The 27841-nt window shown below is 34.0% G+C and overlaps 1 protein-coding gene across 30 annotated transcripts in view; it reads left to right on the forward strand.

Annotated features, from left to right (window-relative positions):
* Positions 1 to 27841, forward strand: part of Sox6 (SRY-box transcription factor 6) — a 580734-nt gene that overhangs the window by 447561 nt on the left and 105332 nt on the right. For 18 of the 30 annotated variants that reach the window (XM_078046426.1, XM_021727329.3, XM_078046425.1 and 15 more), the window contains 3 exons: positions 559 to 682; positions 13959 to 14038; positions 15507 to 15629. In XM_078046426.1, coding sequence (XP_077902552.1) covers positions 559 to 682; positions 13959 to 14038; positions 15507 to 15629 — 327 coding nt within the window. The remainder of the gene's footprint in view (positions 1 to 558; positions 683 to 13958; positions 14039 to 15506; positions 15630 to 27841) is intronic. The other 12 variants (XM_040284707.2, XM_021727332.3, XM_078046431.1 and 9 more) reach the window with 3 other exon arrangements.

Genomic DNA, 27841 nt, shown 5'->3' on the forward strand with positions numbered 1-27841 from the left:
GTTTAATTGGAAGCCAAGATGTAGTAGCCTTAAATCTGAAGAGCTATATGTTTAATATAATGCAGTGAGGCTTTGAAATAAGATACCTAAATTGGATAGATAGATACAGCTTTTGGAATATATAACAATTAGACATTATTTTCTGACCAAGGATACTAAATACGCTTTTCAAAATAAAGCACAGAATGCAAAGCAGGTGAAAGGGCAAAACCTCTCAACATTGTAGTGTAATAAAAGAAGCAAACTTATTTCTTTTAGTTATTTGTTTATAAAAAAAGAAGGAAACTAAAAGCAAAATAGGAGAAATGAAAACCATTAACCACCTTCTGGTGAAACAAAGAGGCAAATTTACAATTAAGTTATGTCCTTGATATGCTAACAGAATCTAAAAAAAAAAAGGTTTAGCGGATTTTGCCTGAATTTTTCTCAGCTTTAATATCTGGAATGAGGTGAGAGGTAGGTGGCTGTGTGGGTACCAGCACACCCCCAGGAGTGAGAAACAAAGACTTCTTGGCATACATTTGCTCTCTGTCTGATCATAGGCTCTCTTCTGTTTAGCAGGTTCAGGGTCACATGCCTCCGCTCATGATCCCAATTTTTCCACATGACCAGCGGACCCTGGCAGCAGCTGCTGCTGCCCAACAGGGATTCCTCTTCCCCCCTGGAATAACATACAAACCAGGTAAGTAGAGAGAGACTTCACATTCTTTTGGAATTGCTCAGATCCACATGTTTTTGCTTAGTAGTCACAACAAACACAGGGGCATGCAAGGGAACTCTGAATAAAAAGATCATAAAAGCTTATTCTAAAGTAAAATTAGAATTGGGAAGAGGGGGTATTTTAATAAACTAATTAGTTGCTAAAACTTTTATTTTCTCTTATTTTATCAGTTCTGAATTCACAGATAAAATTCTGCTTTCCCTGAGGACTACAAAATTTCTGTCAGCTCTCTCTCATACCTTCACTGTGAATAATTGTCTTTGGTTAAAGACCTTTTCTTCCTCCTGAGAACTTTCATAGTCTGGGAGACTGGTCACATATAAATATAAAATGTTGTTATTGTTTTTTGTCAGATTTCTCTTGGGGGAAATCTGAAAGAAAAAAAAAAGTTTAAACTGGACTGGTTTAATTTGCTTACCACTAATAGGTAAACTTCTTTTTTATTTTAGTCTAAATAATGAAGTATTCAGTAATATTTTTCATTCATCTTTGAACCTCAAAAATCAGGCCACATAACCTTGCAATGAAATATGTTTTAAGATGATTTAGCAAATGTTATGGTTTTTCTTTATTCCTCTGAGTTTACTGGACTCCTGGGGAATTCAATTAGAGGCATAATGGTTTGAAGCTTCTTTTAGAGCCTCCCTGTAAACAGAGCTTTAAATGTTTAAAGATATGTTGCCAAAGGAATCCAATGTAAGAAGATAGTCAAGTAAATAGAAGTCAACCTTAATTTCATTTGTGCATTCTTTGTAAGTGACCTCAGCTCAGAAGTAGTGACCTTGTTGTACTCATTAATAATTTTTGTGTCAAGTTCTTTTTAACATATTAACCCGATTATATTAACCACCAAATCTGAGTGCAACAAATCTGAATGCAGCAATTTCTTTGTATATGTGGCTTATAAAGTGAACAAAGACATTTTAATTTTCTTAGAGCTATAAAATATAAATCACTGTACTAAAATTCTGGGTAAAAAAGCTTACTAAATAGCATAAAAACAAACCTAACATCTATTTTGGTTGCTGGTTACTGTTGACTACTCTTTTACATTTGGTAGAGAACAACCTTGTGAGAAAAGGTAGGATGTCTTTGGTGGACCTCAAGTGATTAGAGTAATAGATGGGTAAGCCATTGGTTAATTTTTTATTTTCTGGTGGGGGGAATGGTTTGAATGCAGAACCTTGCACATTTTAGTCAAGTGCTTTGCTACTGAGCTAGACCCCCAGTCCTAGGATTGACTGATTTAAGGGCTCACTGAAAAGTCTTCAAATGCAAATGAGTCAAACTCATACAGGTTGAGCACCCCTAATTTGAAAATGTAAAAATTCTTTAAAATCTGAAAATTTTTTAGTGCCAAAATGATGCTCAAAAAACTTGAATTTTCATTCCACAGTTTTTTTTTCTTAAAGAAAATGGAAGAACCAGTGATTGAGAATAAACAAACTGTTAAATGCATTTATTATGTCAAAATGAACTCCACTCTTATGTGTAATTATAGTGCACTAATAAAAACTTTTTAGAAATTAAAAATATTTGAATTTTTATTAATTTTTATTTATATATGATAGCATAGTGCATTACAATTCTTATTACACAAATAAAGCACAATTTTTCATATCTCTGGTTGTATACAAAGTATATTCACACCAATTCATGTCTTTATACATGTACTTTGGATAATAATATCCATCCCATTCCACCATCATTTATAACACCCTCCCCCTCCCTTTCCTCCCACCCCTCTATTCCTCACGCTCCCCCCTCCCTACCCCACTAGGAATCAGCCTCCTTAAATCAGAGAAAACATTCAGCATTTGGTTTTGGGGGATTGGCTAACTTCACTTAGCATTATCTTCTCTAAATCCATGCATTTACCTGCAAATGCTATGATTTTATTCTCTTTTATTGCTGAGTAATATTCCACTGTGTATATATGCCACATTTTTTTTTTACCCATTCATCTATTGAAGGGCATCTAGGTTGGTTCCACAGTTTAGCTATTGTGAATTGTGCTGCTATAAATATTGATGTGGCTGTGTCCCTGTAGTGTGCTGTTTTTAAGTCCTTTGGGTATAGAACGAGGAGAGGGATAGCTAGTTCAAATGGTTGTTCTATTCCCAATTTTCCAAGAAATCTCCATACTGCTTTCCATATTGGCTACACCAGTTTGCAGTCCCACCAGCAGTATATGAGTGTACCTTTTTTCCCACATCCTCGCCAACACTTACTGTTGTTTGTCTTCATAATAGCTGTCATTCTGACTGGAGTGAGATGAAATCTTAGAGTGGTTTTGATTTGCATTTCTCTAATTACTAGCGATGATGAACATTTTTTCATATATTTGTTGATTGATTGTATATCATCTTCTGAGAAGAGTCTGCTCAGGGTTTTGGCTCATTTATTGATTTTTTTTTTTTTGGTGCTTAGCTTTTTGAGTTCTTCATATACCCTAGAGATTAGTGCTCTATCTGAAATGTGAGGGATAAAGATTTTCTCCCAAGATGTAGGCTCTCTATTCACCTTACAGATTGTTTCTTTTGCTGAGAAGAAACTTTTAAGTTTTAGTCCGTCCCATTTATTGATTGTTTATTTTAATTCTTGTACCAAAGGAGTCTTATTAGGAACTTCTTTTTTTCTATTAGATGTAGGGTCTCTGGTTTTATTCCTATGTCCTTGATCCATTTTGAGTTGAGTTTTGTGCATGATGAAGATATTTAATTTCAACTTGTTGCATATGGATTTCCAATTGTCCCAGCACCATTTGTTGAAGAGGCTATCTTTTCTACAGTGCATGTTTTTGGCACCTTGGATTTGGAATTATTTCAGATTTTAGATTTTTTTTTCATCTTAGAGATTCTCAACTAGTAAAGTCTTTAATCAGTGTTCCAATATTGGAAAACCCCCCAAATCTGCATACGTCTAGTCCCAAGCATTTTGGATAAAGAATACTAAGTCTATATTCCCAAAAGGTTTTTGGATGCCTGAGTGAAGGAAAATGGTGCAATTTAAATTGTTAAAATTCATTTTTCTAGAGCAGAAATTTTACTCCCCCTTAAATTGGCATCTATATTAAGGACAGAAGTATATTTTGTTGGAGAATATGCTTTCATCAGTGCTTTGGTTCAGTCCTTTTCTGATCTCTGTAAGTTGTTTTGATTATTTCCTCATCTTGATTTCTATGGAATATTGATATAAACTAAATTTGATCTCTTATACTGAATTTCAGTTGCCATCCCTATACCAGTCCCCAGAAACTTTTTAGATATACTGTGGAAATTGTATATTTGATTTCAGTGTTTATAAAGTTAAAATTAACCACATTTCAAAATCAAATATAGGCTTTATTTTCTGCTACCTGTAGATATCTTATAACCATATTTTCTAATTTTGTTAAAAATGTGGTATTGTTTCTGTGAGAGAAGATATTGCTCTATATCCAACAAATTTAGATAATTTAAAAGTAAGTTTTCTCAAATAGAATCCATGAGATCATAACACATAACTGAGAAGAATTTAGAGACCAGGACAATACTGTGCAGGAATTAGTTGCTTTTGTTGAACAAAATACTTCTCAGAGTAGTGTCCTAAGATAACAAATCTGTATTTGATTATGCTGACTATGCCTGTTGAGTTAGGCAGGACTTGAATTTGGATATGTGGAAAAATTTTTGGTCACAAACAAGGCTGGTAATGAGGTATTCTCTGGTAACCATTAAGTTATATCAAAGAATTTAAGCCAAACTCTAAATTTTGGCTACTCTAAGATTTCTTGTATATAAAAGCCATATTTAAAATTAATTAAAAACATACATTTTTATGCTATTAGTAGAGAAATTATAAACTCAGGAGACAGTCTATGCAGAGTTTTTATCATTCACATGAGTTGAGGACAACTATTGGACTAGAGTCTGGACAAGCAAACTTTTTTAGCCCTAGACTGAGCTTAACTACTTCACTTGAAATGTATATGAGACAATGGCTATTTTTTAAAAGAGAGAAGCCTAGTCACATATATAAAAACCTGGAAATAGTGTCATGAATTTATATTTTAGTATCCTGTGTAAGAGGACGAACAAGTTCTACTTTGATCTTTCTAAATAAAAAATAAATTTGCCTCCTTTTGCTCCCTTTCCATCTTCCCAGAACCTGAAACAATTCTACAATGTTTGTGAATTGAATGTATTGATTCAGTTGCTTGAATAATTTTCTTGATTTTCATGAGCAAGGACCACTTTCAGGTGACATTAACTATTAAAGTTGAATTTTTCTAATTGCAGTTTATGGCAATGTGAAAAATTAATTTGGGGAACAGAGTCTCCACTCCCAACTCACTCCAGGTGATTTGACCCATAGTTCTGGGAATTTCAGGGTTTCAGTATTCAATGAACACCACATAAGCTCTTCCTCCTCTATGTACTGCTGAGCAGGCATGCTGCCCAAAGGCATTGGGCAGTTTCCGAGGAGCATTTTTCAGATTGATCTCTCTAGAAATAGCTTCATTGTTTTAATTCCTAAATTTTTATTCTTATATTGGTTCTATAATTAGAGGCATCCTTTTAGATGAGAACTTATCATCAGGGCCAGGAACATAAACCAGACTTTTAGTTGCTTTGCTCTTTTATGTGTGATACTAAAAGATGCAGCAATCAAGGGTAAGAGAAACACATTTAAGCATTGATGTTTGAGAAAATTAAAGGATGAAACATCTTTCACTGTTGCTAATGAGTGTATCAGATCAAGGTCAACTTGCCTGAAAAGTAAAAACCTCAAATAGCCTCCCTCCTTGGTGCTCCAGGGATGATGCAGCTGACCTGTTGCTTTGTGTAGTTGGAAGTATTTAAGTGATCACTGCTGAGCAGCACCCTTGAAATTTCCTAGGAGACCCTTGGAGTAGGATATTCACCTGCTTCTGAATCCTCCACTTACTCACTATCCATAATATGACAATAGCTAAAGCTTACTGCATGATTACTGTGCCAAACACTGTGCTAAATATTTCACATGGATTCTTTTATTTGTATTTGAACATGTTATTTAACTATACTGAACCTTGCTTTTATGTCATCTGAAAAAGTCATGGTTTGCTCCATTACTCATGTAGGTGTAAAAATTAAATTTGGTTAAATACATGAAAGTTCTTTGAAATTATATAGCACTCACCTTCAGGTAAAATCTGATCTTGATACTGAGTAAATTTAATTGGTCTGTTAAACTGAGTCATTATCCATTATAAATGTGGTCCAAAGTTGAATATTAGATGTAACAGTATCACTCTGCTCAATGACCAATTTGACATACCTGACAATTTTACAGTATGTCAAATGCTTCTTTTTATTATTATTGTAGTGAAATATACGCAATACTTATCATTTTGGCTATTTGTAATTATGCAACTCAGCATTATTTGCAATGTTGTATAACTGTTACCTCTGTCTATACCTGAGACTTTTTCACATCCCCCTCCCCAAAATGCACAGTCATTAAATGACAACTATCCCTATTTCCCCTAGCCTCTGGTAACTATAGTTTTACTATCTTTCTTTATGAATTTGCCTATTCTAGATCTTCATATGAATGGAATAATATAAAATTTGTCCTTCTGTATCTGGATTATTTCTGTAAGCATAATGTTTTCAAGGTCCAGCCATATATAGTAGCATACATCAATATTTAATTACTTTTAATGGCTGAATAATATTCTATTGTATGTGTATATCATATCTTGTTTACCCATTCATTGGTTAGGGGACACATTTAAGTTGTTTTTAACTTCTAACTATTGCAAATAATACTTCTTTAATCATTGATACACAGATATCTGTTTGAGTCCCTGCTTTTAGTTTTTTTAGATGTATACCTGAGGGTAGACTTGACAGGTCATATGTAGTTCTATTTCTAATCTTTTGAGAAACTATAAAACTGTTTTCCACAAGAATCATGCCATTCTACATTTCATTAGCAGTGTAAATGTGTTCTAATTTCCCAACATTCATGCCAATACTTACTTTCCATTTTTTAAAAATACATTTCATTTTAGTCCTTCTAGGAGGTGTAAAAGAAATGTTATTTCTTTGTGGTTTTGATTTACAATTCCCAGTGATTTATGATGTTGAACATCTGTTTAGTTGCTATTGACCATTTGTATATCTTTTTTGGAAAAGTGTATTTTTATATACTTTGCCCATATTTTAATTGGGTAGTTTTTTTGTCATTGAGTTTAAATTCTTTATATATAATGTATAATAACACCCTTCAGATATATTATTTGCAAATATTTTATTCATTATGTAGATTATATTTTAGTTTTTTATAGTATCTGTTCATGCACAAAAGTTCTTAATTTTGATGAAATCTAATTTATCTCCTTATCGTTGCCTAAGCTCTTGGTGTCATATTAATGAAATCATTGCCAAATTCAGTGCCATGAAAATTTACCACTATGTTTTCTTCTAAATATTTTATGGTTTAATCTCCTTAATTTAAACCTTTGACCCATTGGAATTAATTTCTGTATTTAATGTAAGGTAAAACCCTATACAAAATATACCAATTTAATATGTATCTTTGCATGTGTATATAGGGTTTTCCCTGCACAATTTATTGAAAAGTCTTATTTTTCCCCATTTAGTAGTACTGGTACCCTTTTAAAAAAATGTATTGATCACATATGGGAGAATTTATTTCTGGGCTGTCTATTCAATTGTTTTAGAAATCTTTTATTATGCCTATGCCATACTGTTTTAATAACTGTAGCTTGGTAGTAAGTTTTAGCTCTTGGGGCCCTTTATAATTCCATGTGAAATATTAGAGAATTGACTTTTCTATCTATGTGAAAAATGTTGTAATTTTGATAGGGATTGCACTGAATCTATAGATTTCTTTGGGTATTATTGACATTTTAACAAGTCTTCATATCCAAGACACAGATGCCTCTTTCCATTTATTTTCATCTTATTTAATTCCTTTAAAAAAATAAAAATTAATTAACATGTAAAATTGTGGGTATTTGTGGGTTACATTCTTATTATGTTTAGATACATGTATACATTGTATAATGTTCAGTCAGGACAAACATATCTATCTTCTGAAATATGTATCATTTCTTTATGATAAAACATTTAAAATCATTTCTTCTAAATTTATAAGTATGCAGTACATTATCATTCTCTAGTCACTTTCCTGTGCAATAAAATACCAGTTCTTATTTCTCCTAATTATAATTTAGTGCCTATTGATCAACCTTTCTCCATGTCTTCCTCCCCCTAATTTCCCTAGCCTCTGGTAATCACTATTCTCTACTCAACTTCTAAAAGATCAACTTTTTAAGATTCCAGATATGAGTGATATTATGTAGTACTTGTTTTTCTATGTCTGGCTTATTTTGCTTAACATAATGACCTTCAGTTCCATGCATGTTGTCACAAAGGATAGAATTTCATTTTTTTAATGGACGAATAATGTTGCATTTTATCAATGTACCACATTTTCTTTATGCATTCATCAGTTGGTGGATACTTAGGTTGTTTCGTGTCTTCTCTGTTTCTTTTAGCAATGTTTTTAGATTTGATCATAACAAGATTTTCACCTTCTTAGTTGGAGTTGTTCTTAAATATTTAATTCTTCTACATACCATTAAAATTTTTTCTATACTATTATAAATGAAATTTCTTTATTCATTTCCTTTTGGATTGTTTATTGCTGGTATATAAAAATGTAACTGATTTTGTGTGTTAATCTTAAACCCTGCAAGTTTACTGAATTTGTTTATTAACTCTAACATCTTTCTCATGGAATTAAATTTTTTTCTGTATATAGTTCTGCAACTTTCTATATACCAGTTGCAAATAGTAACAATCTTACCACTTTCTTACCAATGTTGATGCATTTTATTTCCTTTCTTGTCTAAGCACTGGATAGAATTCCAGCATAACATTGAATATCAGCAGTGAAAGTGTGCATTTTCTTCTTATTCCTGATCTAAGAGGAAAAGCTTTTAGTCCTCTACCATTGGGTATGATGTTAGTCATGAGTTTTAACCCTTGATAATCCTGAGAAATTTTCTTTCTATTCATAGTTTTCTGAGAGTTTTTATTGTGAAAGAGTATTGAAGTTTTGTCAAATGCCTTTTCTGCATCAGTTGAAATGATCATATGGTTTTATTCCCTTTTTCTATTACTGTGATATATTAGATCAATTTGCTTATGTTGAACTATTCTCTCAAGCCTTGGATAAATACTACTTGTTATGATGAATAATACTTTTAATATGCCATTGGATTTGATTTGATTTTGTTGAGGATTTTACATTTATTTCAAAGAGATGTTGGTCTTTATTTTTCTTTTTCTATGATATATTTCCTGCTTGGTAATTTTGGCCTCAGAGAGCAAATAAGGAAATGTTCCCTCCTCTTGTATTTTTCATAAGAGTTTGAGAAGAATTGATGTTAATTCTTTAAAAGTTTAGCAGAGTTCATGGTGAAGCCATCTAGGTCAGAGCTCTTTTCTTTGTTGGAGGTTATTGATTGCTAATTCAACCTCTTGTTATAGGTCTTGAAATTTTCTATTTCAACTTGAATCAGTTACTTTGTTTCAAGAAATTTTTCCATTTCATCTAAATTATCTAATTGGTTGGTATATAGTTGTTACACTTGTTATTTAATGCTTCTTTTATTAAGCACCTTTTATTTGTTAAGATATCCCCTGTGTGTGTATTCCTTTTTAATTCTTATAACAACTTTAAGATATATGTGGTAGTAAGTGGCATTGTCTCTATTTCATTAGAAGAAAAGAAACTAAAATCCAAAAATGTTAACTTTTCCAAAGACTTAACATCTAGAAAATAGCAGAGATAGAATTCAGACTAAAGGTCTCCAATTTGATATTTCACACTCTTGGGAACATGGTTTCAGAATATCTGACACTTTTTGCTATAAAAATGTGATTTTTATCTGTGAGTTTATCTAAATGACATACAGCCAGCCATTCCTCTCTTCCAGAGTATTTCAAAGTGGAGGTGTGTAACTACTATTGGAATACTTGATTAATTAAATCTATCTACTTTCAATGAAAGTATTCTTGGAATTCTTTGATTAGCACTCTCAGTTTTAAATGAATGTTGAGGTCCAGAAAGAAGATATGTTCACTTGTATAAACTAACTTAGTTTTATGAACATCAGGCATTATTCTGTGTCCTCTTCCTATATGAAAGCCATATCATTGATGAGCTCTCATTAAGGCATGTACTTTGAGTTGTTTTGTTTGTTTGTTTTTTCAGCTGATTTCTTATAATGGGGGTGAATTTATATCAGTTCATTCATATTCAATTATTTAATTGCCATTGTGACAAATTCCATTGATATTCAAAAGTCTGAATGAAGCTATGAAATGAACGAAGGAATTAAGATAGATCCCTGGTTCTGAGTCTCTTCAGAGGTATGCAAAACAATGCTGATGAACTTAAAAAAAAATCCTGGGATCAAGAATCTTTTCATCATTGATTTTCTCCAATGAATAGAAAAGTACAAATTTAGCCACAGAAATAAGAGCATGGTGATCTCAGAAATATACATCCTAATCCTTTCTAATTTTTTTATCCATTTGTCTTCAGAACAAATTGAAGGTTCTGTTTTTTGAAGTTTTGCTTCAGTGTTATGTTGTACAAAGATATATTCAGACTTATGATATTACCTCAGAGCACGAAGGAGTTGTAATAGTTTGCTATACTGAATACATCCCTCTAGGCAAGACCCATGCAAAATGATACATCCAAGTTTGTATCAGTAGTTGTGATTCAGGTATTTCCACATTGTACTAAGAATGGCAATAGCTCTTAAAAGTGGGGTGCTAGCTGGGCAACTTGTCATCATCCTACGATGCCATCACAATAATTTGTGAGACAGAGATGGATAGCACATTTGGAGGGTGGAATATGAGGTATGAGGCAGGATTCCCATTTAAGTGCAGTTACTGAGGAATTCATGAGTCCTCTCTCTTTGTTCTGTGCTCTTGTTTTGTCTTGTCTTCTTTTGTTTTCTCTTATACTCCTCCCAATATCTCTAAATGACTTCTGCAATGTATTACTATCTGAAATTAATATCTCAAGATACCACAAGTCTCTGATCATTTGTTTTTCTGAAGTATGAAAGTGAATCGACAGAATTTTACCCATAGGATTTTTTGCTCTTTAAAAAACAGAATTTATATCTGAATTACACACATTAGGAGTTTTCTTCCGGGAGGTACCCTGAGTCTAATGGGTCCTAGGTTCTTCGTACAAGCTTCCTTTCCTCTGTCATTCAGTCCTACTAACTTTTGGCTTAATTTCTGTACTCCACATTTTTAAGAATTTACTTCCTCTCATTTAGGGACTCTTGCTGTGGAGCTGCTTTGATTCCAAAAGAATGTTGCCCATTCTAACAAGTGAAATTAATGTCAAGCAAATTTTCCATAGGCCTTTAATCCTGTTTTTGTATTTGGTCTGTAACCTTCAGATAAAAAGTCAACTGGAATATCTTAAAGCCTGGAAAGTTGAATTTACAGAATGGGTATTATTTCTCATATTTTTGGTATTTGGAGGTTGTCTTCTTATACTAGAGGTAGCAAGGGCCAGATTACCATAGCGCCTAAAGTCAACCTGTTCCAACAGGCTTCATCTTTCTTTGTGCAAATTTTAAAAGAATAGGTCCTCACGCAAGCATTTCAAATCCAGAGACAAATTTGAAAAAAAAAAAAAACTGCTGCAACATGTTGACTGATTCTTTGCCAAGTCAACCACTGAGAACTTTTTTCAATCAACTCTTACACAGAGAAAATTAGAGGTGGTAGGAGGAAGCACATGAAACTTCATTACTAAAAACAAAACAAAACAAATAACAAAAAAACTAAACTTTACATTACCCTAAGTCACTCCCCCTCTGAGATTTTTCTCTCCCATTTTCAACCTTCGTCTCCCTCTCCTGCCTTTTCCTTTTTTCCTCTCTTCTAATCATCCTCTGTGACATACTCTGCTGCTCTAATGTGTTCAATTTTAGTTTTGATACAATGATATGTGCCAGAGGAATAGCTTTCTAAAGATCTATTCAGATAGGCAGATTCAAACCCGCATAAAGGTTAAAAATGTTTTTAAAATATGCTTGTCAACAGTGGGAAGAAAGCTGTTTGTAGCTAGCAGGTGAGCTGGAGAGTACTACAGGGTGTGGTAGAGATAGTAATAAATTAACCGGCAAGCCAAAAACTATATTAAAAAAATCAGCTATTTCATAGCATAGAAGCATGACAGCTATGAAGAAAGGAGTGCCCCGGGGAATTCTTTTAGAGTTTGATTTTTTTAAATATGTTTGACATGAAAAATGTTTTAGTACAAATAAAGCAACTGGTATTAAACTTACAGGGAGGGGGGTTGTGGCTTAGAGTTAGTATGAATAATGCATGATATTTAAAGAACAGCTCTAAAATGTTCTGGAATGCAGTCCATGTTGATGGTTGGAATGGTGAGTTTTTCCCCCCTATTTTTGAAACATCATTAATTCAGCATCGTTTTGTGATTTTTTTTAACCTGGTATGATATCAACCAAGGAAGTACTATTTGACTTAGATTAGGATATTTTTTCTTCAGATAGTTTAGTTTAAATATCAAGAAGATCAGTAGAATTATTTAAGCATAAAGTGACAGTCATTTACTATAAAAAATAATTTGCCCTAGTTATCTTTTTTAAAAAGCTCATATAGTACTGCAAACTAAAATCAACCTCATGGAAGGGGAAAAACAAGATCAGATATTTTGAACATTACTCCATAGGAGATCAGCACAATGTAGTGTTAGTGAATGCATTGTAGCGGCACTCCATATGCAATCAGAAGCCAATTGTTACTGGACTGTGTACAGGCACACACTGTGCTCAATGGTCTGATGAGGTATTATGGATATGATGCAAAGAGACTGTGTAGATTAGAAGCTAACAATTTGTTAAAAGTGAAAGCGACTTAACATTTACATTGGGCCAGCTGAGTAGCACTTCATGTGGCAAGGGGATGAGTTCCAAGAAACCAGGGACACTGGGAAGCCTCCAAGTATTAGTGTCCATGTAGGAAAAAAAAAAAAAAAGGTTTTATTGCTTTCAGTTGACTACTTTTGTTACTGGGCTTCTTTATATTATTTCTCTTCATTAATACATTCAGCTTTCAATGAGGAAAAGTTCATGCAAAATAGCATGATTATAAATGTCAAAAATGTGTGGGGGAACAGCCTATTAAAATATAGCCTAGAGATAGTACATAACACTGACTTTAAATAAGTAGTGAAGCCAAAGTGACACTACATTTAATCATTGGAATTGTGTAATTTATCCACAAATATTAATTTTTAGTTCAGTTACTATTGTCACAGTATGTTCTTCATCACTCTCTCTTGGCTTTTAGGTTACTGGCCACATCCTCAGTTCTTAGGTCACAGAAAGTACTTAGGTCCTCTATTTAGAATGGCTGGAGTTACAAACACATTGAGATGTAACATTGATCTTAGTTAAAACATGCTCAATCTCCACCAGGCTTTTAGTGTAGATATCCCATGTAAAATGGTGGTTATTTAATAAAATCATTATCAAAGAGTGTTTTATCAGTGCTTTATATGCATGATTTTTGTACTTGTTTCCACTAGTATGGTACTAGAGATTAAACCAAACACACACACACACAACATATATATATTTAAAATATTTATATATATATGTAAAATATTCAAGAGGTTATATTTTAAAAATATTATCTTTATTTTTTTATAAAATAAAGTTGAGAATTATAGCCTGTCAATAACTGATAGTGTTTTTTGGACTCTAATTCTCTGTGTTGCCTACCAAGCCAAAACTTTTTGTTGTTCTAATAGAAAAGCTTCAGTGGTTTCACAGTGTACTAAGTGTCAGCCTGGCTTTAAGATATTTTTTTTACTCTTAAAAAATGATGTATTACAAGATTTGTAATGGAGAGAACATGCTTGAATTGCACATTAAATTTTTTTAACATCACATTCATGTTTTGCCAGTTTGCCTACCAGCTATCTGTTAACAAAAAGTTCCAAGGCAGCACTGCAAGTCTGTGCCCAACTAAGCCTTTTGTTTCTGCAGATGTTTGGGCTTAGAGCGATGTTGTAGAGCTCAAGCAATCCAAGGACCATGTTTGTACTTGTCTGCTGCTATTCCCTATGCATTGTCTAAACCTGTATGCATTGTTCTTTCCGACAGGTGATAACTACCCCGTACAGTTCATTCCATCAACAATGGCAGCTGCTGCTGCTTCTGGACTCAGCCCTTTACAGCTCCAGGTAAGTGCCAGAAAAAAAAAAAAAAAGTGGGATATGAGCCAGTATGTTAGTGGAAAACTGCTAACCAGCTGTATGCTAAATAATGGCCTGAATGTTAAATAATTTTTTAAGCATAGCCCAGAAGAATTAACACCTTATGTACTTATCATACTGCAAATAAAAGAATATCACCAGTTTCACTATTTTTAAAGGAAAAATGATGTTATGACTTAGTACTATGTATTCTCTGTCATATGAGTTCATAGTTTTATAATTTTATGGCTAGTACTTATTGGATATGTTAGGTTTTTTTTCTTATTGACTTTTCATCTGTGTCTTTATTATATCTATATTAGTTTTTACACAGAAGCATCAAAACAGAATAGTGTTGGATATTTTACTTCTTGTGGCTCATAGAATAAGGAGTTGTTATTCCCAAATTGATAATTATTTGGTAAAATGTAAACACATTGCTTGCAAATATATGTATCCTTATCTTTTGAGGGTCAAAAAGTCTAGGCATGGTGTCTGATCAAGTTCTCCATTAGTGTTCTTTATATATAAAGCCAAACTTGGGGAGAAAGTGTATCTTAGAAGCTAAGTGAACATTTATTTTTACTTTATCTTATTTATGGTAAAGAGTAGAATCTGTAATAAGACTAGGCATCCTTTATACTGTTTTAGTTCTATTATTTGAATGGGAAATTGACTTGAATATGGATGAATATTTTAATTAATAAAAATAATAAGATCATTAAAATAAAAGTCAATATTTGGTATTTGAATATTTAGAAAAATGACAGTAACTTGAGTTTCCATACAATAGAAAGTTCCTTAAGGAAAGTTTTTATTTATAAAACTTACCGTGATTCTTATTTAGTTCTAGGGAACACCATCTGACCAGGCATTTTTATTTTTATGTTGCTAATCCCTATATGGCTTGAATATAAAATCTGTGCTGCTATCATACCATAAGAAAAGGAAGAAAAAAATTACTTTGACTATTGTCAAATGGGCCTGCAAAGAAATAATTTTTTCAATACTTGAAAAGTTTTTTCATAAGCCTCATCCAGGAAGCATAAAGGTATTCCCCATTATGGGCTGCCTAGCAGAACCAGACATTTTGCCTAACAGAACAGTAACCCCACCTTTTTTGCAAATTCATCTTATACACTAATACTAAAGCCTACAGCAGCTGGTAAAAATCTAAAAAGAATCCTCTCTAGTGGTAATTCTAATCTATTTTTCCTTTTCTTAGACCTGTGCTATGGAGTATCTTCTTGATTTAGAGGCAGGAATAAAAAACAAGTACTACAGTTTGATCATATAACCAAGTTCCTGTAAACCACAGAGAGGCTGGGTCTTAAACCTTCTATTTTTCATTCTTTGATCGTCAATACCCTAGATTTAGAAATATGTGTTGTTTCATGAGTTCTGACAGTATTTTTTGTCTTTTGTTTTGTTTTTTTCTGAATATGCTACTAAACAGAAGGGTCATGTCTCCCACCCACAAATTAACCCAAGGCTAAAGGGCCTAAGTGACCGTTTTGGCAGGAATTTGGACACCTTTGAACATGGTGGTGGCCACTCTTACAACCACAAACAGATTGAGGTATGAATGCTTCCCTTGGTGCTTCATTGGGTGTGGGACTGGATTGTTTAGTCATATTCTAGGCTTTTTAAAAAGTGGCAAACCCTCAGAGTTTTAGTGGTAAACACTAAACCCTAGTCTTTCACTTTTCTTCATTTCTAAAGAGGCTTTTCTCTTGTTGATTTTCTTTCAGAGAAAAAGGCAAAACCCAAACCAATGCTCTTGAATTAGGTTGTTTATTGCTATGTATTTTCAGGCAAATTCTTCACATTATGAGTGTCTTCAAAATCATCTTTTTTCTCCCCTCACTTTTTTACTTTTTCTTTAGTATGGTGTAATACAGTGTTTAAGAAATACTTAAACATTTTTTTTTAATTTCATTTGATCACTTAATAAGCCTGTCAACCTGATAAAATATAATTCTGCTTGTATAGATGAAATAGCTGAGGTTCAGAGAGGTCAAGTGATTTAACCAGACTATAAAATATTCATTATATTCATTGAGTTAGAATTCTTGTCCAGGATTTATAGCTTTTCCTGATTTAGGTTTTTTAACAAATTTTTTTCAAGATGAAGTTGGGTATCTGGGCCTGTCTGGTAGTGTTTTGCCCCATAAACTTATGCAATGTTCTTTCATATTTAACCTTCTGGTAAAGCTTCTGTTGTTTTTGTGGGCTAAGTCCTTTTCTGCTATAGAGATCTAGTCTTCCTTGCTCTAATTTCATACTAAATTCCTCTCCTGTGTCATTGGAGTTCTTCTTTAGGACTATCAGATGTTGGAAGGTTGCCAGCTATCTGTTGACTACCCCCCCCCCAAAAAAAAGGAAACAGGTTACCCTAGACTTGAAGTACACTTTCATTTGCTGGGTGTGATTTAATACCAAATTTTACCTTCCAACCTAGGATGGGAAACTTAACCCCCACTCCCCAAAAGAAAATAATCCTTTGACATTTTCTTTTCTGTTGCTTTGTATCTATCTTTTTGGAAAATCATAAGGAGTGATCACTCCTTAGAAGGAAGAGAACAAGATCAAAGGGCACCTTAGAAGTCGCCTAAGGAAGAGTCCCAGAACTTGTTGCCTGCCTCCCTTTTCCCTTTCGCTTTGATATGAGAGGGAGATAGGGGGTTCCCACTCAGACATGACTAGACATGTACTGACAGAGTATCTGCTGTCTTCTACTCAGCCAGAAGACATTCCTTTTCTAAGGCTTTCTCCTGGCTGTAGAAAGGGTGCCATATTTCAGAGCATTTTGAGAATCTACTATAACTAGAAGAGATAAAGGAAGATAACTGGATAATAGGCACTAGCTCTTCTGTGTGATGACAGTTTGCAACCTTATCCAATCAGGACAGTCAGTGTGAGGAGCTTTTAAGCGCTCTGAAGATTGTGAAAGCAGGTGGCCTTGGCTCAAACTCAAAACTACCTAATCTCTTCTTTTCCCTAATTTTTTTGCTTTATTGGTTTTCCCCCTACCCCTGCTATCACTGACCCCTGATGTGTCAAATCTGGCTTCTGTTGGGTTTCTGGAAATCATGATATCTTACATGTGAGTGCCAGGCTGCACAGTGCCAAAGCAATGCGAATGTATGAGTACAGCAGATGCCACATGTCTGTTACTTTCATTAGGCTAAATAGGGAGCCCATGAATGCAAAAGTCTTCCTAACTTTGCAGTTTACATTTGGCTGGATTGAGAGTTTCCTGGGTTTTTGTTTATTTTTGCTCTGTTCTCTTGCCTCCATTTTCTGCACCTTTTTCCTGCATGTCAGGAAACCTTTGATCTGTTTATTTGTATGGTACACTAGTAGGAAAAGATTGACCTTGTTTGAAAGTCAAGTTTCCCCAGCTTCCTGATAGAGTGTGGCATGTTTAATAGGACATCTACACAGAAGATGCCTATATCTATGCTGCTAGACAAAGAGCAAAGATAGTAGGAAATTTTATCATATGTTGTTTTATTGCTATTCTTTTGGGCTGGGATTGTGGCTCAGCGGTAAAGCGCTTACCTAGTGCACATGGGACCTGGGTTTGATTCTCAGCATCACATAAAAATAAAGACATTGTATTGTGTCCATCTACAAAAAAAAAAAAAAAGATTCATTCTCTCTCTCTCTTAAAAAAAAAAACTCTTCTTTCTTTGCTAGCTAAGGTTTTCTCCCCTCCTTTGACAAGATACAATGTCAGCTCTGTCAACAATCATGATCATGATAAACTTGATTATAAGGAAGTATTACAATTATGTTGACTGGTTTTACTTATACAAAGAGATTCTTCAGGAAAAGAAAACATATTGCTTAGCTCAGAATTGGTCTTCTCTGTCTAATGTTACAGTTAATTTGTCCTTTAAGGGTTGTCATTTCTAATATTAATGAGCCTGGATAAATCTGAGCATTTACAGTTATATCCTAGAAGCCTGAAATTTTGTATCAGGTAGAAAAATATAAAAATGTAAAGACCCTTCTTTCATTAACATACTCCAGTCTGTCTTTCTTTAAATCATGAAGAAACAGGAAGGACCATTTTTTACACAACTGTGCTGATCTAAGGCATGATTTTTTCTGCCTCAGGGGCACAATATGAGGGGAGAGAAGGCCAAAGAATGCTATTTTTAGTTGAACAGTTCAGCAGATGGAGTCATGAATACTCATATATCTGAAGGTTGAGGGACTTGAACCATTAATTTTGATAATGTATTTAACCCTGGGAACAATCAGAAACTGTAACTCTAAGGTTACAATGCTTTTGACCTTTAGAGAACAGAGGGCACTTGCTACAGTAAACAATATATTATATTGCTACTTATTCCAATTCTCTCACCCATATAAATTTCAGGACCAGTTGCCATTTGCTTTCCTCAGCTATGTTAGCATTGGTCCTTAAGTAAGTCAAAAAGAATGTTAAGAAACCGGGACCAGTATAATGAGGCAGTCATGTAAATATGGCCTTTAAATAGCTATGATGTTAGATTGGTTATGAAAAAAAAATTATCAGGAAACAAGCTCCGAATGACTTTTTTTTTAATAAAAAGGTAGTTTAAGTGTATTGATTCATATTATGTGGCTACTTTCAATATGATAGTTCCTTAATTTTGTTTTGTTTTATTTTTAATTGGAGTAATGTTGTCTCATAGCTTATATCAAACACAATCTGGTGCCATATGCAGTGATACACCTGTCTCATGCCTTCCTATTAAATGATGCATGCTTCTCTTTAGCAAATACAGCAGTTAAATATCACACAGCTTAAGAATTTCTAATTAAAATATCTCCACATGTCAGCATATTGGTAATGTATTATTTTAATCCATTTATTTTGTTTATGAAACAGTGGCAGTCATGTAAATATGGCCTTTAAATAGCTATGATGTTAGATTGGTTATGAAAAAAAAATTATCAGGAAACAAGCTCCGAATGACTTTTTTTTTAATAAAAAGGTAGTTTAAGTGTATTGATTCATATTATGTGGCTACTTTCAATATGATAGTTCCTTAATTTTGTTTTGTTTTATTTTTAATTGGAGTAATGTTGTCTCATAGCTTATATCAAACACAATCTGGTGCCATATGCAGTGATACACCTGTCTCATGCCTTCCTATTAAATGATGCATGCTTCTCTTTAGCAAATACAGCAGTTAAATATCACACAGCTTAAGAATTTCTAATTAAAATATCTCCACATGTCAGCATATTGGTAATGTATTATTTTAATCCATTTATTTTGTTTATGAAACAGTGACATATGTTTAGATTGTGAAATATATGAGCCTTAAAAACCACTTTATTGAAGAAAATTAATTTCTACAATACTGTCTGGATAATGTGTTCACTCACCCAGCCAGTCACTGGCGGTACTGCCAGTCTTAATGTTGGGTCGACACACTTACCAGACTCATCCATATAACAGTCTTGGAAAGAAGCATAGCAGGTCTTTTTCTTAGCTCCAAATGATAAGATTTTTTTTCCTGTAGTTTTTTTCCCTTATTTATTAAGTTAAACCTATCCCTCCAAAACACTTTTTGTTTCCCTTTTAAAAAAATACAATGAAGGATGGGTCTGAGTATTTGTATAGGAGATTCTGAAAGACCAATCAAAATTAAAACAAGCTAGTTACCTTTTCAAAGTTAGACATAGTAATTTGTTTGTCAGCAGGGAGATGTTTGGGTCAGCTCTGAGATAAAGTGACTGTCAGCAGTTATTCCTCCAAGACAAGTAATTTCACTCAGTGTATTACTGACAGATTGCTCACTTCTCTGAATCACCAGAGAAAACAAACTTAATATTGTTACAGGCAGAGTTTCTGTCTTCATTAGCTCCAGAGAATGATTTTTATTGAGCATTCAAAGCCCACCAAGCTTTAGTTGGAACATATTTTAACATACTAGTTCTTATAATGATAGTACAGGTAGTTGCCCAAATGAAGGAATTGTATATGGAAATTAAAAAATATCAATATAAGTATATTTTCACTTTTATTTGATGGACCTTCTCTATGGTTTAGGGGAGATTGAAAAGGAGTATAATTAGAACCTTAAGGCACTAAGAAAACCTATGAACCATAAGTTATGTTATTCTTAAATGAAACAAACTCTTACCAAGTTTGCAGAGATGGAGAACAATTCAAGTTTTTGCAAAAGCAAATACAAGCACATATTTTATTTAAATTATATTGTCAATTTTTATGCTACAAATAGAAAATGAAGAAGTGCCCATCAGCATAGGGAATGCTCTATTTCTATTTCAGTTCCAGCCTAAATTTTTATGATATTGTATTTAGATGCTCTGCTCTGGCTTGTACCATGTCTTCTCATTTGCAATTGTAAACTTGCCTAGTGCTGTGGAGGAATGGGAGTTAGCTTTACTAGGAGGTTTGGGAGGTTGTGATTTCTAATAGAGAAGAGGGTTGAATAAAGAGTTGATTAGAGTAACCTATTACTGGCTACCCAATGGAGAAGGAGGAATGCACTGATTCAAAGCTTGTTTTGAAGATACCAACTGTGGGGTTGTACTTTGAGGGGAAGCTTGCTTTTTTCCTTAATCAGCCTGCATTCACCCCCTCTGACTCTTTTCTTTACTTTTACAAGTGTGGTAGAACTTGAGAGAACCATTACACCTAGGATTAAATGAGCTGTGAGCTAAGTGAATCAGTTCCACTTGTGGATTCAGAACCTTGCACTGGAGTTTCCACTAGTGCTTTCCTACTGTATTGCCTGGCACATTTTCAAAATACCTTTTTTTTTAATCTTATTACCTTTTACAATGAGAGGCAAGTCTGATACATTACAGTGTAAGTCATGAAACTCAGGGATTTGTCTCTTTCTTTCATTTTGAGATCCCCAATATTGCAAGCAATACAATGTTTGGTTAAATGAATGAATTTCATCTTTGTGTTCATCTGGCATTTCAAAGCTTCTTTGAAAACTTAAAAAAAACTATAAAGTGCTCTGTAGGAAGCATTATTTCATGTAAACAACTTTTAATTTCTATATAGGTTTCTTAAGAAAAATTGCAGCTTCCTAGTGAATCTTGATGGAGGCTAAAGAAATAGAGGCAGACAGATTATAGAAGGATGCAAAATATGAAGACAACTCCTAGTTCTTGGAAATTGGACTTGTTAACAGTCAGTGAAGCAGAAGAAACCTGTACTTACCCTCAAATTAAAACATTGGGTAAATTAGATCTTCTTTTGGAAATTTGGTTTTCAGTTAGCTTTAAGGTAATACCTAAAAATTGACTCTCCTCACATAACTTCTGTTATTCACTGTGTTTAATTTTTTGATTGGTGGGATATTCAGCTATACTCACAAGAGATTGTTCAGTGGGAGCCTTGGACTCTTGAATGACAACACCCATGTAGTCTTCTGTCTTCCTTAATGTAAGATTTGTATCAGCAGTCATTTAGCTCCAACACATTAATCAATCCATTCAACCAGCAGCTCCTTGTAGGTAAATATGGTCAGCCTTCCATTATTTGTGGGTTCCACATCTGTGGATTCAACCAACCATGTATCAAAAATATTTAGGAAAAAGATGGCATTTATACTGTATTTAAATAGATTACTTCTAAGATATAATGTTTCCTTGAATAAAAGCAGATATTTCTGTTTCTTTTACCAAATGACTTTAAAAGTATTTTTATTATCTTTTTCAAAGTATATGTACCATATCTGAATGTGTATGTGTTGCAATGAGCTACCTTGGGATTCAGAGAAATGATATGACTATGGATATATTAGAAAGCTTGAAAGCAAATCATTCTAGTTTTTTTAAAAATGCCTTTTTCCCAGTTTCCAATGATAGAGTAAGTCAGGATGTTTAACATTTAGGAAAATTATATCAGAAGAAGATTCAGTAAAATATTTTGACCTCTCAGGTAACAGAATAGACTGAGCAAGACAAAAAAATTGAAATAATATTTTAATTTAAAGGTATTGAGCAGCTACAGTTAGGAGGTTTCCCTCACAGATATGTTTGAGATGCAGTATGGAACTTCTGACCACTGGCACTAGCACCTGATGGTTAACTACTCTCATGATAAGGATTAGGATAATAACTAGATTCTATTACATATATTCGAAGCTTACAGGCTACAAATAAAGGATTATTTTATCAGTTAAATACAAGTAAACATTAAACATCTATTGTACTCTGAACTGAATGCTATATAGATAAAAACATCATCATATAATCCCTTCTTTATTCTTTTATAATCAATAACAGTAGTTATTTTGCATCAAAAAGATTTAATCAAACATTTTTTTCAGTTTTATAAACAAATTTCTTTATATTATTATCTAAGTAGATTCATTTCCATTTAATAGACTAATAGTTCTACTTGGAAGCCAAGTAGAACCAAGTAAATATCCCAGTGCCTCCACCCTCTTGGTCATTTGGTGAACAAAGATTTAAACTAGAATTCTTAATATTCAGTAACTTGCATTAAGAATTCATTCATCATTGAGTGTTTCTCTTATAACATCACTATAATATCCATAACCAGCTTTTCATTTTGTAACATCTAAATTAGCCAAGACCATGATCCTTGGTACCTCATCGGTGATTTCCCTAGAGCTATTGATCTTGAGCAGTATGAACTAAAACAGAAATAAATAAATGATATACATTTCTGAAGAAGTTATTACTTAATATATATATCCATGTGTCTGACTGTCTCAAAACCTACAAAGTGCAAAGTCTACAATTTGAAGCAAGTTTAAAACACAGTTGCTTTTAACCTAGAAATTTAATTTTGGGGGAAATACAAAAAGTTTTCACTTAGGGCTAGAGTTGTGGCTCAGTGGTGGAGCACTTGCCTGGCATTTGTAAGGCCCTGGGTTCAATCCTCAGCACCACACATAAACAAATAAATAAATATAAATAAAAGATTCATTGACAACTAAAAAATATATCTAAAAAAATTTTCACTTAAACTCATCTATTCACTTAAAAATTAAAGAATGAAACACACTTCTGAAATCTTTACTTGAAAACACGGTCATTATCTTTGGATGTGACTGTTAAAATAATAACACTGTATCATAAAAGTTGTTTCAAAGTTGTTTTAAATCTATATTTGAAAGAGAGGTGTTGAGGGGCTGTGGTTGTGGCTCAGTGGCAGAGCACTTGCCTCGAATATCTGAGGCACTAGGTTCAATCCTTAGCACCACATAAAAATAAATAAACAAAAGTATTGTGTTCATCTACAATACAGAGAGAGAAAGAGAAAGAGAAAGAGAGAGAGAGAGAGAGAGAGAGAGAGAGAGAGAGAGAGAGAGAGAGAGAGAGAGAAGAGAGAAGAGAGAGAGGGAGGTTTTGAATGACCATGCTCAGGAAATTTGAAAATTTCTATATAATACTATATAATTGCAACTCTATGACATTCTAGAAAAGAAAAAAAAAACTATGGAGACAACAACAATTCAGGTAGCCAGGGGGTTGGAGGTGGGGAGTGGGATGATTAGGCAGAGCACAGAGGATTTTTAGGGATAGGAAGATACTCTATATGAGACTAAAATGGTAGATGCATGTTGAGCTACATCTGTCCAAATGCATAGAATGTGCAACATCAAGAGTAATGTTGATGTACACTTGTTGGACTTTGGTAGCTTATGATATGTAAATATAGGTTCATCAATTGAGACAAATATACCACTGCAATGGGGGAAGTCAATAATGAGAGAGATTATACATGTATGGGACAGGGGGCATATGGAAAATTGCTAGACTTTCTTAGTTTTGCAGTAAACCTAAAACTATTCTAAAAACAAAATCTTTTTTAAAAAAAGTTTATAAGCAAATCCAACCATAACAAATTTAATCATTTAGTTATTCAACAGATACTTACTTAGTGCCTGTTATGTACTAGGTCCAATTCTAGACAGTGATTCTCAACTGGGGGCAAATTTCCCCTCCAAGGGTTTGTTTGACAATGTCTGGTGACACTTCTTATTGTTTTGATTAAAGGGGGTTGAAGAGGATTACAACTGGTACTCTGTGAGCAGAGGCCAAGTAGGTGCTGCTAAAACCTGAGATGCATTAGACAATACCCAATAAAACAAAGCCTCTGCCCTCACAGAGTTTATGTTCTACTAGGGAAAAGAGAAAACGGGGAAAGGAATATACAATAAAAAATTGGAATTGCAAATCTCATATATCTTAACAGAAGTATCTTCACCTACTACCTACTTATCCATCCACCTGAATTTCTATGGGAAGATTTTTAAAAATTAAGATCTATTCGATTGTTCTCCTCAGTTTTTTGCTTTACTTTAGTCTTCAAAACCAACATTTTTATTCTAGCCAGTGACCTCTGACTAAAACAGGGTGGGGCTCAAGTCCAGGCTTCATCCAAGCTAGCAAAGTATATGACCAGAGCTATACCCCACCCCTCGAGTCCTTGGCTTTTGATAAGGGAATATTATTTCTGATCTTTACAGGTCTATCCTTCAGAGTGAAGTAAACATGAAATTTGGTGAAGACCTGGGAGCTGTTCATTAGTTTTTAGAGGATGCTATTTCTTGAGATCCCACAGGATGAATGGAATCAGAACCTATACTTGAGGTGTAAATTAGATATTGCAAAGGAAACTTGAATTTCTTTCCAAAACAAAACAAAACAAAACAAAACTAGATATGAGTAGTGTGAGTATTAAATGTGTATACACATGTGTATACATATGCATATGTATGTAATACCTATTTTATAGTTTAAAAAGCAACTTATGTTTAGCATTTATAATAAATTGTTTTAATATTATCCTCATGTTTTCAGGGAAGAAATTGAAGCTCAGATGAGTTAAGTGACTTGAATCAGATTACTTATCTAGTAAACAAAATAGGACTGTAGTAGATGGTTTAAATGTATTTTAAATTTTATTTCTCAGCCAGAGTCCTTTGCTTTAAATTCTGCTGACTATTAATATGGGAAGCACAAGTCATTTAGAAGATTTCTTGCATAACGCATTCCTCTTTTATGGTGATATTCAAGTGAAGTAAAGGTAATTTAGTTAAATTACAAAAGGGAAAGATTTCAAAGTCAACACAGCCTTCTTAGGATCCCAAAGAGTTTATATATTTTTCAAATTTCCAGCTGTCTAGAAGAAACTTCAGGCCTAATAGAATTTTAAAAGGGGAAGAAGTGCTATGACAAAAACTGTCTTATTCTGTAACTTTCCTTTGAGAAAAAAATGCCAAGAATGCTTGCACTGAACGCAGGAGCACTATTCTTTAGAGAGTTTCTGGGGCTGTCTTACAATTTTAAAGTTTTGATGAGTGTCCTGGAGTAGCTGGGGATCGTGTCCTTGGCCATCCCTAGCCTGTGCAGCCCTCTGAGCGTGTTCAGCAGGTTGCATGCCAGCAGAGGAAGCAGATGTTCGGCCATACTGGAATGGAGCGCCTGCTGCATCAGGAGCTGGGTATTCCTCTTGACATCTGGACGTTGCTGGGTCGGGATGCCTGCCTCAGGCCAGGAGGCTGCGGGAGCTGTGGGGCAGAGAGCACAGAGTCTTTGCTGCTCTTTAAGCGATTAGTGCACTGAAGCAGCAATAATGTTGAATTATCGCTTGGCTGCTTTCTTCTCAGGAATCTTGGGACAATGGGAGAGTCAGGAAGGAGTATTTACAGTAAAATCATGTTCAGAGATACAAGACTAATTATACAGCATTAAAGAGCCTTATTTTAAATGATTTAATTTACAAATAGCTCTGGACAGTGTATGAAACTTTTTAGAACCATAAACCCAGCAGCTGGAAGAGACTTTTCTAATTTAAAATGACTAATAGAGAAGTACTTCTGCAGCAAGTGTCCGGTGTTAGAGTTTGGTCAAGTTGTGCTACATAAAAGAACAGCATCTGCTAAAATGTGATAATATACTAATACATGTAGATGCTGGGGAAGGTTTCCCTAACTTGAGGGAAAACAAGACTTTTAAGTAAGAGACTGACTGAATTATAATCTGACTGGCTTTTAGTGTTTCACTTTATCACATTGAAAACTGGTCATTTTGTTACCCAAAGCTGAAACCATCTGTTACACCAATTTCCTTTATGATAAGTGTTATTTAAGCACAATGGATAGTGGGTAGTTTAAAATGTATTTTGTGATGAACAGTTGTCACATTATGTTGCTTTGCCTCTTGTAATTTTTCATTAGTGAGACCTCTGTGCTCGAAGAAGTCTTCTTATGGACAGATTATGGCCATTTGTGTTCAGGGTAATATATTGGAGAAAAACACTGTGCTGCTCTCACTTAACCTCTGGTATTCTAAGGGGGTTATATTTAATTAACACTGGGGAGATGCTGACCTGAGAGGCTGTGAAAGTGATTGAGCTGCGTTTTCCAAGCTCTGCTCTAGTCAGTTGGGAGACAAATTTAAAAAAAAAAAAAAAATTAGTACTGTTTTCTGAAATTCCCCTTAACTAAGCTGTATTTTAACGGGCCATTTAATGCTCAAATGGATAAAGGTATTACTTCAGTCACTGAATTGTATCAAACTCCTTCTCAGAGGCCCAGTTTAAAAACTCTATAGAAAAAGTGGTACAGCATCACATTCCCAGTGGATCATCTCTCGGTCTGCTTGAAAAGAAAAGCAAATAAATAAAAGTAAATTTTAAAATAAATGAGAAACACTAACTGTCACTGAAAGAGATGGTATGCCTTCACACTGGTCTTGCTGGCCAGAGTTCGCAGCTTCTTAGCTCACGCCACACAGAAAAGACACCCCAATTGTCAGTGCCACTGTTCACCTGCCAAGAATTTGTTCCTAAAGGCTAAGGAAGTATTTGTTCTACATTCACAGGGGCAGTCCCTGCACAATATATAGTTATATCATTGACTCAGTCGTAGCACAATAGAGAGCAAGATCATGAGAGCAAGAGAAAGTGCTTTTTTGAGATAGGGGAGAGGCCTAGATGTGACTTATTTGGAAGGAAATGCTTCACTTATCCATTCATTTATCGATCATTTTAAGAAAGAAGGATTTCTTAGTTGCAGAACAGAAAGTCATCTAGCATTCACTTACATTCAACCATATGCTCCTAGTTTTGCCTACAATTCCTGATTATGAAACACAGTCACCAAATACTGACAAACCTCACTGTGAAACAGAAAGATGACTATGTATCATAAGGTCATGATATGTAACTATTTATTGAAACAACATGCTACCCTTTGTTTAGCAGCTGGCTTGCTCTCAACATATTTTCTATCTACACATTAGTAAATGGCTTGGAGGTTTTAAGAAAGCAGTGTTTCTTGGATCAACACAACCTCTACATTTAAAAGAACTAGTGACCATGGGCTAATTTTCTCTGAACCTCAATATCCTCAATTGTCAAGTGGGGATACCCATAGACTTCTGAAGAGGATTAGGTGAGATAATGCAAAACTATAATGTCTGCTACATAGTACATGCTCAATAAATATAATTTCTCTCGTTATCCTTATGCTTGTATTCATTCACTGATTTAACACATATTTTGAATCTTTAAATTAAATTGCTTAGGGCCTTGCTAAATTGCTGAAACTGACTTTGAACTTGTGATCCTCCTGCCTGAGCCTTCTGAGCTGCAGGGATGACAGGTATATACCACCATGCCTGATTTGAAATACTTTTTTCCTAATGTCTGCATATGATGATTACTTCTGATTTCAAAAAACACAGGCATAGTACAGTGTTCTTTAGAAGAAAGTGACAGCCAATTGGCAATTAGAGTAGTTTATATTAGACTTTCCACTGATC

This window comes from Ictidomys tridecemlineatus, chromosome 4 (genome assembly GCF_052094955.1).
Source record: "Ictidomys tridecemlineatus isolate mIctTri1 chromosome 4, mIctTri1.hap1, whole genome shotgun sequence".
Classification (NCBI taxonomy): domain Eukaryota; kingdom Metazoa; phylum Chordata; class Mammalia; order Rodentia; family Sciuridae; genus Ictidomys; species Ictidomys tridecemlineatus.